A 14,144-nucleotide genomic window follows, 5' to 3' on the forward strand; every position below is an offset into this window, starting at 1 on the left:
AAAACGTTATATAGTTCTGACTCTTTTCAAAAATGTAAAACTCCTAAAAGGAAATCCACCAAGATATGACTGGTAGTCAGTATGAATAATAGAATGATTCATTGCTGATTTTCTTTTTTAAACTTTTTCTTTTCAAAAATTTTCCTGCTGTCCATACTTTTTCCAGTTATGAAAATACACGTGTTCTTCAGTTAGGCTCTGTGTAGGGCTAACGTCTGCAACAGTGGTCTCTGAACACCAGATTAGACAATGGGGATTTCGTTGTGGCGTCAGGGGACACCTGGGTGAGAGTAGCTTTGTTGAAGTCTCAGTGACTCCTTCGGTGAAAGGAGATGTCTCTTGTCTACTCTTTCCATTCTATAGGTTTGAGACGTTTGAGGTAAACAGCTTTGAGCAGTTCTGTATCAACTACGCAAATGAAAAGCTCCAGCAGCAGTTCAACTCGGTAGGCTTGGTTTCCAGACCTGGGGGTACCGGGATGGGGGAGACTTCTCTGGGAGGGGCAGCAAGGTCACTTCTCTTCCTCTGAGGTGGGTGGGCCCTGGCTGTTTTCTGACATCCCTTGGTTTCCTCCAGCTTTGGGAAGGGGCTCTCCACTGCTCAAGAGGGAGAACTGAATGAGGACCGCTGTGCTGAGAGGGGAAATGATTCTCTCTTTGGCTTTGACTCCCATTCCTCTGAGCCTAGGTTTCTAGGGCATTGAAGCAACAGCAAGCCAGATATGGGGCTTCCCGTGATTAATTGGGTATACAGCAACTCAGGTGATTGTTAAGTGCCCCAGGAAGTGTTCACCCAGCAATGAGGAATCGCCTGACTGTGCTTTGCTTTTCTGCAGTCATGACTATGACTTAGCATCCAAACCTTTTCTGGCAGTTTTCTGCTGTGCTATAGGACCCAAAACTCACTGAGCCTCTGGGGGAGGTGAATGTTAAGGTCTGCCTGCAGTTCACTCGTGTGACCTTTTTACTTGTCCTAGCATGTGTTCAAACTAGAGCAAGAAGAATACATGAAGGAGCAGATCCCTTGGACCCTGATTGATTTTTATGATAACCAACCTTGTATCGACCTCATTGAAGCCAAGCTGGGTATCTTGGACCTGTTGGATGAAGAATGTAAGGTAAAACTGATGATGTGAATTAGTTCAATTCCAGAGTAGGGGGTATGGGGCAGAGGGAAGCTGTGTGGTACAAGGGAATCACATAAGATTTCAAAGGTGGAATTTTGTCTGTGATCAGCTGGCCTTTAGTATGCTGGAAGAAGTGTTGGCATGCTGCATACTAGAAGCGTGTACCATTCTGCATGCTAGAATGCAGCATGTTTAACATGACTGGCAGGTGTTGCTACACTGGTAAACGTGTGCCTCTCTTGGGGGAGCCTGGGTGGCATGGGTTGGCATGATATGGTGGTTTGGACTTGATGCCCCAGGTGGCCTAGGTGCCAGGAGAAGAACTGCAACATCTAACTTCACCCTAGAGAGTGAAGACTCAAGTCTGGGATCATTATTGCCACGTTAGATGGCTTGTGAGTGATAGAGCTGCATGGCATGGTGGCAGGTGAGATTCATAGATTTCCCCATCTGGTTTCTGATGGGCTGTACCTGATGGGACAGGAGGAGAGCTGACTTGTCAGCCTGGAGAGTGTCTGGCAGCACTGGGAGGGCAAGGTTTAGAGGATCTGTGTTTTTATCAATTACCTAACTTCTTTGGCCCCTGGTTTCCTGCTCGAGGATAGGGGTTGCATCTAATCTACAAAATCTCTCCTAGTTGGGTGGTTGGTTGCTAAAGGGATGTGTGTGTGTGTGTGTGTGTGTGTGTGTGTGTGTGTATGTGTATGTGTGTACCAGTTCCTCCAAGGATGGAAACTCTAATCAACAGATATAAAAGTCACATGCTATTTGCTGTTACAAGGGAAAGAACCCACTTGCCTTTACTTTCTGCTCTCCCACATCTTGCCTGTAAAGGGTTAAGTGCAGCTGGATGGTTTGGTAGGAGGTATTTCCTTCCAGAAGGGCTCTCCTAGTTTCATTGCCTTTGAAAATGAAAGGGAAACAATAAAACAGAAGACAGAGAAGATATACCAATTCTACAGCTTGCACATCTTTTTACCTCCTGAAGGTTTTAGCATTTCACTAGAGATGTAGGCTTCATCCTCAGAGTCAGTATCCAGGCAGAGATGATCTCTCAGTGTGGCACGTTTGTCCAGGCTTGCCCAACCTGAGAGGTAGCAGTAAAGGTAAAACAGTTGTCCCTAGACTGAGTGGCATTGGCTGAATGGCTGAAGTCACAGCCTAGGCCATCCTGCTATTCACGACTCACTTTTATTTTCTTGGTTTCAGCATCCACTGCCACCACCTCCCTTCCCAAACTCAGCAAAGATCATGCCCCTCTTCCCCAGTCTGTTTTGAGATTCCCATCAGTAACTGCCTCCTCCAGCTCCATACCCCCAAAGCTAAAGGCAGCCACATGTCCTGCATCCAAGCCTGGCCTCTGGGATGCTAAGCTGGTGTGGCTCCCCACAGGCCGGTGCTCAAGGAGAACCCTGACTTTTCACTCTCCTCCCAAGTGGTGAAGGTGAATGTCACATACAGTTCTCAGGGCACAGGAGTAGGCAGTTTGTCCTACACAGGTTTGTGGAAAGCCTGGATGTCCTGCAAATCAGGCTGGTGGGGGCTGGGCACGTCAAGACACTGGGTGGTACTGTGTATGTGACATGTGTAAACACACTGGCGGCAGAGGAGATGAGATGAACACCACATTAAGGAAGAAGACAAAAGCCCATGATGTGGAGACTTTTTGTACCAGGTTTAATTGCTCTGGGAATTCAGGATGATTTGGTATAATCTGATAGAGCATCAGTCACAGGTGAATTTTAAGCCAACAGGTATTATTTCATTTGTCAAAACTCGTTGAACTGTACAATTCAGTGAAAGGGTGCATTTTACTGCATGGAAATTATTGTGCAGTAAACCTGACTTTAAAACATAGGGGGGCCTGCAAGCATCCGTAGCTCTGAGGCTGAGCAGGTTTGGGAGTCTCCCTGGAATTGCCGTGACTGGGCAACTCGGTGCCCCTTGGCAGGGATCCTGTTGGGCTGTAGAAGCAGCCTCAGACACGTCCTTTCCTCCCTGTCTCTCAGTTACTTTGCAAGGTGAGAACGAATAGAGTTGCACTATGAACAATTGGGCTCTGTGACCCCATGTGACAGGACACGGTCACATGAAGGATTGGACTCATGGTGCAGAAGCAGCCAGCGGAAAAATCACTTTTCATGGAGAAGCTGTGCAGTGACAGGCAGAGTAGTGAGCTGGGGTTTAAGTGAGATGTGTGGAGATGGCGTGGCCATGGGTTTAGAGGGGCAGCATGCTGGGAGTGCTCCGCAGGGCCTGTGACTGGTGCCACAGCTGCAGACGAGAGTGCAGACTGGACCAGGATATTAAACCACCTGAGGTGGAAAAAACCCTTTGCAGACAGGCCCCAAGCAAGCCGCAAACTACAATTGTTCCTATGTTATCCAAGCCCACTCCTCTAAGAAGGTGTTTGATTGTCAGAAATGTTAATTTCCAGGCTGCTCTTAACAAGACTCTCCAAAGATGCCTGGTGGCCGGTGGGTAGTGGGTGCACACCAGCCCCTGCTGCCTTCTAAGCCCTATTTGGGTTGGTAGTTCCTGCTGACCTCTTCCCACTCATCAGTCCCCCTTTCTTGCAGAGGAACAGGAAACCCTGAACCCTGGAAGCAATGCTAGTGAGCTAGCAACAGGCACTGTCTCAGGTTGGAGATGTTGGAGCACTCAACGGCGGGCCTGTGTGGGGTGGCAGGCTCTGCCCTGTGCCCTGTAATGAGGATTCTTTGTTTCCTGGAAGGGAGGAAATCACTCAGGACTGTGGAGTGAGATCGACTCACTCAGTGGGGAAGCCAGTGTCCCCTGCCCCCTGTTTCCTCACCTGGCCCAGCCTGCTGTCAGGAAGGTTTACTCTGTATTCAGATTGTGGTTTCTTAAGAAGTAGCCCCAAATGTTTCCTTGTCTGGCACTTTCATGTTGAGGTGTGACTCCTGCGATGGAGGGAAGTGAAGTGCCCTTCCCACGTCTGTCTGTTCATTCACACGGGAAGCCACATGTTCACAGAATAGTGCACTAAGCCCCTGCACACCTTGAAAGGGTCAAGTGTCAAAGGCAGGCACTGAAGTGTCATCTATGATAACAAAGAACCAGAAATGCTGTGAAGGAAATGACAGAAGAAAGAGCGTCGTGGGGAGAGCATTCCCAAGAAAAGTCAGATGAGGAGGGGCATTCCACGTGAAGGGAATGTCACACTTGGAGAACTTGAAGTGATCTGATTTATCTGGAACTCCTGGTGGGGCAGGTGAGGTTGGAAAGTAGGGACCATGGGAGAATGAGAGGCCACGTCCACCCAGAGCAGGCATTTGGGCTTTACCCTGAAGGCTCTGGGGATCAGCCTATGGGGGAGAAGCAGGGGAGAGAGGGTCAGATGTGAATGATCAGATCAGCAGGTCTCCCAGACTGTGTGCAAGCTGAGCTGGGGAGAGCCTGGAGGGGGTGGCACTGTGAGGCCAGGCAGGAGGGAACCAGGGCTTCCGGGAGCTCAGCAGGGAGAGGGTCTCCATGAGTCCCTGGAGTGGAGCACTTCCTTCCAAGGGAGTTGTTGGGGCAGGAGCCTAATTTTGGTAATTTGAGGAGAGCAGGAGGTGAGGCAGCGGAGACAGTGAGTTTGGACTTTCGGAGGCTTGGCTGTGAACAGGAGGCGGCGCGAGAGAGGAGCATGGGCGTGGGTGGACTGCGGTCCCCCAGGAGGCAAGGGTGCGTGGATGGAAGGCCAGCCAGGAGGGAGGTCTTTCTCCCATGAGAAGGACTGCGGTCCCCCAGGAGGCAAGGGTGCGTGGATGGAAGGCCAGCCAGGAGGGAGGTCTTTCTCCCATGAGAAGGACTGCGGTCCCCCAGGAGGCAAGGGTGGGTGGATGGAAGGCCAGCCAGGAGGGAGGTCTTTCTCCCATGAGAAGGACAGAAAGGAGGGATGACTGTGGGTGCAGATGAAAGTTGCTGCATATTAGAGCAGGAATTTGGGATTTCTTGCTTGACAGCCTCTATTTCCCCGTGAAGGAGATGAGGCATCTGCTGAGAGGCGGCAGGGTCAGAAGCTTGATGAGAATGGAGGAAGGTGGGAAAGGCTGCCCAGTAAACAGAAAGAGAAATTGCAGAGTGCACAGATAGGTTTGCTGAGGTCAAAGACCGTAAATTGAGTTTTAGGAGTTCTTGAGGTCAACTTCCGGCTTAGACCTAGGAACAGTGTCTTAATCCATAGAAGCGATTCTGTGAGCGCAATTCAGTTTTTTTTGGCTGCAGTACTGTATTATACAAAGTATATTGTCAGGGCTTGGTTACGGGAAGATGATTTGATGTGTGGTCTTATCCAGCCACCAAGGTACGGGGAAGGAAAGAGCGGGTAGTTGGATTCATCTCGAATTGATGTTTTGCTGGGCGTGCAGAGGGTATTTTGTAAAGGTGAAATATAAAGGCCTGGAAGCAGCACTGGGGGTGGCTGGCAGTTGAGGAGGAAGGAGCTGCCTCCATTCCAGGAGAGTGAGGACAGCAGAGTCCTGGGGGGCCCAGCTGGGCTTCTGTGATGGCAAAGAGGGGCGGGGCCAGAGCATACTCCTTAAAGAGCCTGGGGATCCAGAGGTACTTATGGTGCAATGATTTGAGAGGTCAGCAGCGGTAGAAGGCATGAGGGAGCCTGCATGGGTATGGAATGGAAGGAGACAGTGAGTGGCCAGGAAGGTTGGTGCCAGTGGCCCAGGGAAACAGGAACGAGAAAACAAGCAGACATAGAGTGACTGGCCTTGGGGTCTGTTTTTTGTTGTTGTTTTGTTTTGTTTTGTTATTTTGCGACAGTGTCTTGTTCTGTCACCCAGGCTGGAGTACAGTGGCGTCATCACAGCTCTCACTGTGGCCCTGACCTACCAGGCTCAAGCGACCCTCCTGCCTTAGTCTCCCCAGTAGCTGGGGCTACAGGCAAGTGCCACAGTGCCTGGCTAACTTCTGCATTTTCTGTAGAGACAAGGTCTCCTTATTTTGTTGCCCAGACTGGTCTTGAACTCTTGGGCTCAAGCCATCCTCCCACCTCGGCCTCCCAAAGTGCTGGGATTACAGGCGTGGACCATTGTGCCTGGCTGGCCTTGGGGTCCTTAACAGTCAGCTCCTGTCAGCAGCTTTGTTGGGGGCAGGCTTTGGCCTCAGAAGACGTCCCAGGCCAATGATGGCAACACCTGTGATATAGATTACGGCTTCTGTTTAGAGTTCCACAGAGAATGCTGAGAGGGGCTTAGGGAGCCCAGAACTTGCACTCCCCCACTACAATGCCTGCTTTTTTTGTTGTTGTTGTTTGTTGTTATTTTACTGGCAAGGAGTGGAGTCAGGTTTAATGTATTTCTAACAGCTTTAATGAGATATAATTGACAAAGCATACAATTCACCCATTTAAAGTATACAATTCAATGATTTTTAGTATGTTCACAAAGTTGCGCATCCATCCCAACCACAATTTTAGAACATTTTCATCACCCTGTAAAAAAGCCCTTAGCGGCTACTCCCCATGGTCCCCTTCAGCCCTGGGCAACCACTAACCTTTCTTTCTGTATGGATTTGCCTATTCTGGGCATTTAATACAGATGGGACCTTTGCTTTTTGATGTATCAGTGGCCAGCACCACAAGGTCAGAGGGATTTAGGCCTCTGAGGGACAGAAGTGCCTAGACAAGGACCAAGCTGGAGTCCTAGCTCCTGGCTCAGAGGTCTCTCTGCATTGCTTTGAGAAGAGCAGAGAGAAGTTCATATGAAGCTGTATGTGGATTTCCTTTTTTTAAAAAAAAAAATTATACTTTAAGTTCTGGAGTACATGTGCAGATCTTGCAGGATTGTTGCATAGGTACACAAATGCCATGGTGGTTTTCTGCCTCCATCCCTCCGTCATCTACAAACTGGATTTCCTTTTTAAAGGATTCAATTCAACTGCATCTTATGGAGCTACTGATATCCATGACCCAGAAGTTATCAAAATATAAGATTTTTTCTTTCTCCTGTAGCTGTTTAAAATCTACTTTTATGGAAAGATGTTTGGAGATGAGCACCTTCTACCCGGTTCTGCTTTTGTGGCAGCCTTTAAAACTCTGTTGTCAGGCAGGAAGAGTTAACATGTCCTGCTTAGGATCCCAGCTCTGCTATTTAATGGCAAAAACCACAATTACTTTTGCACTAACCTAACGCTTCCCCACTTAACCTCTCTGTCTCAATCTCCTCATCTCTAAAATTTTTACAAACATAGCACCTAACTGACATGACTGTACAAGGGTTAAATGAGTTGATACATATTAAATGTGTAGAAAATGGTCTGGCAAACAATAACTGCTGTGGGCGCTAGCCGTGAGTGTCATCTGAGACTCCGGGTTGTTGTTAATTCCTGCTGGCCTTCCCTTACGTTTGGTTGGAGGTGGGGTGGGCAGTGAAAGGAGAGACTGATCCTCATCAGAAAATATGTATACACTTGACCTTGGTTGTTGGTTTACTCTGCTTATTAATTCACATCAGTCTGAATTAATGAATATGTAGGATTATGGAGTCTTCTTACAGAAGTCCAATTTCATCTTCAAGGCAAGATGATTTTGTTCCTAGCCAATTTTACGTGTTTGCTTATGCGGGGCTTCTCACCATAGTTCTATCTGCCCCAGTTCTGCCCTTCCCTCAGGGTCCCTCTTGCGCCTGTCCTCGGGCCCACCGGGTCCTGACAGTCATACTGGGAAGACCCCTCCTTCCTTCACACCTGGTGGTTCTAAACACAGAATGCTTGGAGACAAATATAAAACAGTATACATAGAAACTGCTGAATTACATATATTTTATTGTCTGCCCAGTACAATTAATAGCCTCCTTCAAGATAGTTTTCTTTTCTTGAATTGCCTATGGTGCTTAGCACTGAGTATTCAATATTAGTTATGCCAAAATGAATCTTGAGCAAAATCAGTTTGCTTACAAAGGATTTAAGAAGTTGGTTCCCAAGTATGTAAGCATTTTCTTTACGGCACAAATTTTATTAATTTACCATAAAAATTCCTCTGTGAATGGCTAGTGCAAGGGTCACCTTCAACCCTGCCTGATCCAAATGTGCAGTCTAAACCAAAGAAGGGCAGGCCAGTTAGTGACCTGTCACTGAGGACTGGACTGATTCTGGTCGGTAGGTGTGTGCACCGATGACCAGGGATGACAGAGGAGGGAGGAGGGAGCACCTTCCCATTGGAAGAGTTGCTGTCATCCTTGGCAATCTGAGTGGTGGTTACAATGACTCTGTTATATTGTCAATGACGCAAGATGCTTTTTTCTTTTGAAGCCATTCATAGATATTTAAAGGGGCTGCCTTCAGGATTCTTAATGCAGTGGAACCTCTAAGTCTGACTGTAGACAGTGGCAGATGCAGAGATGAGCACCATGTAGATCATTCCCTACTCAGTTCCCACCGCATGGCCAGAGCCCAGTTCTCAGTTCTTTCAGGGTCACATAAACAACATAAGGGACAGTCAGTCCTTGAACACAACAAACTTACAGCTTGTAGTGACGATGCCCAAAACTCAGTGGTGCACGTTGTGCTAGGGTATGTGTAAGAGCTTGATTGTGAGGAATTCCAAAGAAGAGAGAAGTGAGATCAGTAGTGGTCAGGAAAGGATGGACTAGAGCCAGACCCAGATGATGGTATTTAGGTGAATTTAGGAAGGGAAGATGGGCTTTCTTGTGGCAGGAGGTCATCTGGGTGAGTGGGTGAGCTTGACACTGCAGGTGGATGTATTTGTGATGCTGATGTCACTGCCCCAATTGCAGTGACATCGGGCTGTGACTCTGCTCCTGTGACCTGGGTTTTCACCCTCATCCTCCCTAGCACTTCCAGTATCTGCCAACCAGCAGGCTCAGCTGCTCCCACAGGCCCCACAGGAGCCAATGGGGTGGAGGGCACGCCGTGGCAGGGTCCTGAACGTGTATGGTTGAATCGTTCTTTCCACCATCCAGTTAAGGTCCCAGTTCGAGGGCTGAATCCACTTTCATGGAGCCGGCCTACTGATCCCATCCCTCTGCTGCAACCCAGGGCTGGCTTCTTCCTCTTCACAAAGCAGTCTGCCCTGTCTCATGGTTCTGCAGGTCCCCAAAGGAACTGACCAGAACTGGGCTCAGAAGCTCTATGACCGGCACTCCAGCAGCCAGCACTTCCAGAAGCCCCGCATGTCCAACACGGCCTTCATCGTCATCCACTTTGCAGACAAGGTGGCTCTCCTCTCTGTTGGCTTGGGTAGTCTTTTGGCCCCTCTCTGTAGACTCCAGGGGCTCAGGACCTAGAGAGAGGGCTGTCCCTTCTGAATTCAAATGGCCTGAAGCCTCAGCTAGGTTCCCCTTCCATCCTCTCTTACCCACCCCTCCACTTCTTGGGGATGCCAAGCTTACCACGTGGCATAACTTCACAGGGGGTGCCCTAGTTGTCCAGTCACACATATATATAAATTATATTCTAAAGCAGTTAAGAGTCTACCCTCATGGAGCTTGAGCGAGAAGGGAGGGATGAAAACAGTACCGAGTGGTTTGGCTTCTTACCTGGAGTCAGTGTGGCTACTCCTTGGGGGACTGCTTTCTCAGCTGTTGCATGCACAGAATTTTTCCCAGTGGCTTTCTGTTTGCCATGGACTAGCCTGGTGTTTCTCAAATTGTAATCTGTGTATAAATCACCTAGGGTCTTGTTAAAATACAGATTGATTCATTGGGTCTGAGGTATGGCTGAGAAGCTGCATTTATGAGCCCTAAAGAAGCCTTTTATTTTGGGAACTCCCTTTAATGCAATTTCTTCCACAATATGAATACTCAGTTCCCTCTATGTAAATCCTGACCACTTATTGGGTTTGCATTTTAAATGGAAACATCTGTGGGTTTCGTATCTACTCACAGCTCTTTTCAGAAAATGCTACATGGATGAGATGAAAGTAGTTGAGAAACTGCTGAAGGAACCCAGTCGGGCTGAAGCTCTAACGATTGTTTCTGTCTGCTTGCCGTGGCCCCAGGTGGAGTACCTCTCTGATGGTTTTCTGGAGAAAAACAGAGACACGGTGTATGAAGAGCAGATCAATATCCTGAAGGCCAGCAAGGTAAAGAGTGTCAGAAGTGGGGAGTGGAGCAGGAGTGCCCACGGCCAGTGCTGGGCAGGGAGTGGTGATGCTGCCTCATTGGAGGTGGAAAGGCAGAGATGCTGGGCAGGGAGGAGGCAAAGGGGTTTGTTGGTCATCTCAGTATGAAAACACTTGAACACTATACCACCTTGAACATGCTGGATCTCGTCTGAAAACACTTTAGTATTGCCTGATGGAGGGAAGAAAGCAAGGAGCATAGGGGTAAGGGGAGAGAACCGGGAAAGATGCCTGCTAATGGAGGGGATGGGGGAGCATGGGAGGTGACAGGAGGAGAGAGGCGGTGAGCGCAGTGATGGAAATGTAGCTGGTGTCCATCACGTCATCTTTCCTTCTTTTCCTGTCTGCAGATGTAAGATTATTTAAACCCCTTCACATCTAGTATCTGCATATAATTTGTTGAGCAGTCGATAGAACCTCTCTATAAGCAGAAACTTAATGGAACAGAAGGTGGGATTTCAGGAACACTTAAATCCACTACTTTAGATTCTTTCTCTGTTAGTAGCAGAATTTCAGTTATTTCCAAGCATAGGAAAAAGATAGCAAATATTGTGTCCATTCTACAGGTAGAGGAAACAAGGCACCAATTCACCCAAACATATCTTTATTTAAGCACCTACTTTGTAAGGCACTGCCCTAAACACACCATTTGCTCACAAAGATGAGCAAGACAGAGGCTGCCCTCTAGTTGTTCCCCTTCTAATGGGCTGTGAGTGGGCAGATGAAGATACACACAGGTAACGGTGAAAGGAGAGAAGGAGCGGGAGAGGGGGCGGTGCAGTCAGGGGAAGTGTGTGCACTGGCATTCTAAAAGCCGACTCTGATGCAGATGCTATTGCTGGCTTTAGCCCTGCAGAGGAAACCCAGGGGGAAAAAAAAACTTTCCAGGATTTAGGAGGCTTTCTCCCAGGCCACATGATACTGAACCCACTGCAGGGGCCTGATAACACTGTAGAAATGGCAGATTAATTTCTCTTTGTGATAAGCTTTAGATGAATGCAATAGGGTGAGATGATAGAATGGAGGAAATAACACCCAGCAAAATGGACCCAGGACATAAAGCCAAGTAAACCCTGTTCCATCACGTGGCGAGGGGTTTAGGGAGGATTTGAGTCAGTAGCAGCATGCAGACTGCCAAGAACAGACCCCTGCCCAGTATGATCTCTGGATATCTGGAACATCAGAGATTTAGTCATCACTGACACAAATTGGCTGTGGGTAAAAGTGAATATCACTTTGGAGTTCAACACAAGATTGACCTTGCAGCTCCCCAAGTTTTTAGGTCTCCAGTCTGTGGTGGTTAATGTGACTTTTTCCATTTTTCATGAGGGTGGTGGCATAGAGGAGGAGCCCCAAGGCACAGGCAAAGAGAGTAGACGGAAGTGTTCTGAGCACCGGGAGCCCCTTCCTCATGATGGTCTCTTACGATGCCTGTAGGCCTGTGACAACCTATAGGGCCAGGAAACTCTCTTGTCTTCGTAAAAGTTTCTTCTTTAGGAGCAGAAACGAGGGGTGGAGGGAAGAGAGTTGGATACTTTTCATTGAATACAGAGTCTGAGTATTGATTTCTGAGCATCTTAATTTGAGTAACTCTCAGGGGTTCCATTATCTAAAAAGGAGGGGTGCCAGTAAAACTCTGTTACACTCACTCTCCAGGAGGTTCTCTTTTATTAGTAGCTGAGCTCCTTTTCCCTTATTTTTATTTAACAACTTTATTGAATATTTGTGTAGCATATAGCAGTAACCAACACATGTAGTTAATCTCATGGAACTTAATGGAAAAGATGCACAGTTTAATTACAAATTGTAGTAATGCTAAGAAGGTCAAGAAGACGGTGCTATGGAAAAGAATGAGAAGGCCCCCAAGACCACCCCCAGGTTCGACTATCGGCTAGGAAGACTCACAGAGCTCAGCGTGTAGTTATGGCTATGATTTGTTACAGCAAAAAGGTAAACAGCAAACTCAGCAAAGGGAGAGGTACATGGGATGATGTGGGAGACCGGGCCCAAGCTTCCAAGAGTCCCTTCCCCCTGGAGTCATACAGGATGCACGTAATTCCCCCTGGAGGCAAGTCATGACAGTTCTTTTGAAATGCCTACCAGGGAAGGTCACCTGAGCCCAGGCAGCCAGGGTTTTTATTTGGGGTTGATTATGTAGGTACCCTTAGCCTAGCACAAACCAGACTTCCAAACGCCCAGAAGGAAAGTAGATCCTCAACATAAACTATATTGTTTGCCTGAACTTTAGGCACAATGAACAGTTCTTATCAGGGAATGGTGAAAACCTTGGTGAAAATCCAAGTTCCCAGACACCAGCCAGGGGTCAAGCAGCCTTTCTAAGGATAGCAGATGCAAGCCTGCTGTGTTAGCTCTTTTCTATACAAGAATATTGTTTTAGATTGGGGATACTGGGTTTTTATTAGAAATTAAATATAAGCTCATAAAAAATTAAAATAGTGTAGAAATATATAAAATAAGTCTTCTTTCCCACTCTTTGACCTATCTTTTGATGGAGCAGAAGTTACCCACCCTATTCTGCACATTGGTACACCTTTTTAAGATTAAAATAACTGCATTATATACACATAGTCCCCTGTAATTTCGTTTTTCAGTTACTATTATATCTTGGTTGTCTTTCCACACGAGTACACATCTGTTTCTTTTTTTTAAAGCAACTACTGATAATTTGCTATTTCAAATAATGTAGCAGTGAATATCCTTTATGTGTATCTTTGCATACTTTTGTACAATTATGTCTGTGGGGTAAAATTTTAGAAGCAGATTGATGATGGTTCGAAGAGGATGCACATCAAAAGTGTATAGATGTTGCTAAGTTGGAGGACAAAATAGGGATGATCTACTCTTGAAATGCAACTTCCTTCTCTTTCCTGCCCGCCAACCACAATTCTGGCTTCCCTCTTCACCTGCTAAAACTTCCAAAGAGCCAGTGACCTTGTCCCCATCCCAGCAACACCCCTGAGATGCGGTGATGTTGGCTAGCAGCACTGAGATTAACCAAGAAGGACTTTGGCCGACCAGACCCTAGCTGGAGGAGGGCTTGAGAACTCTCCATCCTGAGCCCCTCGTAGCCTGTTTCATCCGTCCCAAAAGACAGAAAGCAAAGACTGATGCTGTATCACCATAAATCCACAGATGGGCTATACACAGACTGCAGCTGCAAATCAAAGAGTGATTCTAAGTATGTTCCACACTGTTTGCGCAGATGAGCGTGTCTGGCAGCATCTGTCATTTTAGTATCTTTAAAGCTCATCATTTACTGATTGAATCTGTATTCGCTTTAAAATTTTAGTTTTCACAGTAGCCCTATGAGGCATATGTTTCTAACTCCATGTTAAAGAAAAATGAAAACCTAGAAAGATACAAGGTTCTATGTCATTACATTAAAATTGTAATGCCTAATTTTTATTGGGTTTCATTTAGCGCAGCTACATCTCAAATCCTGTATGTAAATTCATAATTTTACTTCATGACAGTTCATGATGGAGACGGTTAGCTTTTTTCCCATTGTGTGACATCCTTGATAAGAAATTAACAAGTTGTCATGAATAACTGACATATAGTGTCAGTTTTAATTTTATAATCCATATAGTGTCTTCTATATGGATAGAAGACACCCATATACTCTACCAACCAAAGGGATGTTTGAAGAACTCCCACTAAGAGAGTGAAATAACACGGTGTTAATGAAAACATAATTAGTAAAGCCAGTTCCATTGCCTAAGAGGTGTTATGTAGCTAATGCTTTCTTAGCTTTCAGAGAGCTATAAATAGAGACTTAGGTAAAGAAATGCCTCTTTAAAACATGACTTCAAATTATTAACAGACTCATTTGCTTTAAATACTGAAGGATGGAGGTTTTCCCTTCTAGTTTTTATTTAATGTGAAAAGGAATAATTT

At 46.7% G+C, this 14,144-nt stretch overlaps 1 protein-coding gene across 2 annotated transcripts in view; it reads left to right on the forward strand.

Annotated features, from left to right (window-relative positions):
- Positions 1–14,144, forward strand: part of MYO5B (myosin VB) — a 390,752-nt gene that overhangs the window by 245,665 nt on the left and 130,943 nt on the right. For both annotated transcript variants that reach the window (XM_064379193.1, XM_012440811.2), the window contains exons 11-14: positions 364–445; positions 977–1,117; positions 9,196–9,318; positions 10,104–10,187. In XM_064379193.1, the coding sequence (XP_064235263.1) occupies positions 364–445; positions 977–1,117; positions 9,196–9,318; positions 10,104–10,187 (430 nt within the window). The remainder of the gene's footprint in view (positions 1–363; positions 446–976; positions 1,118–9,195; positions 9,319–10,103; positions 10,188–14,144) is intronic.

The sequence above is a fragment of the Aotus nancymaae genome, unplaced genomic scaffold, assembly GCF_030222135.1.
Source record: "Aotus nancymaae isolate 86718 unplaced genomic scaffold, 86718_ANA_hifiasm-v0.15.2.pri h1tg000020l, whole genome shotgun sequence".
NCBI lineage: Eukaryota > Metazoa > Chordata > Mammalia > Primates > Aotidae > Aotus > Aotus nancymaae.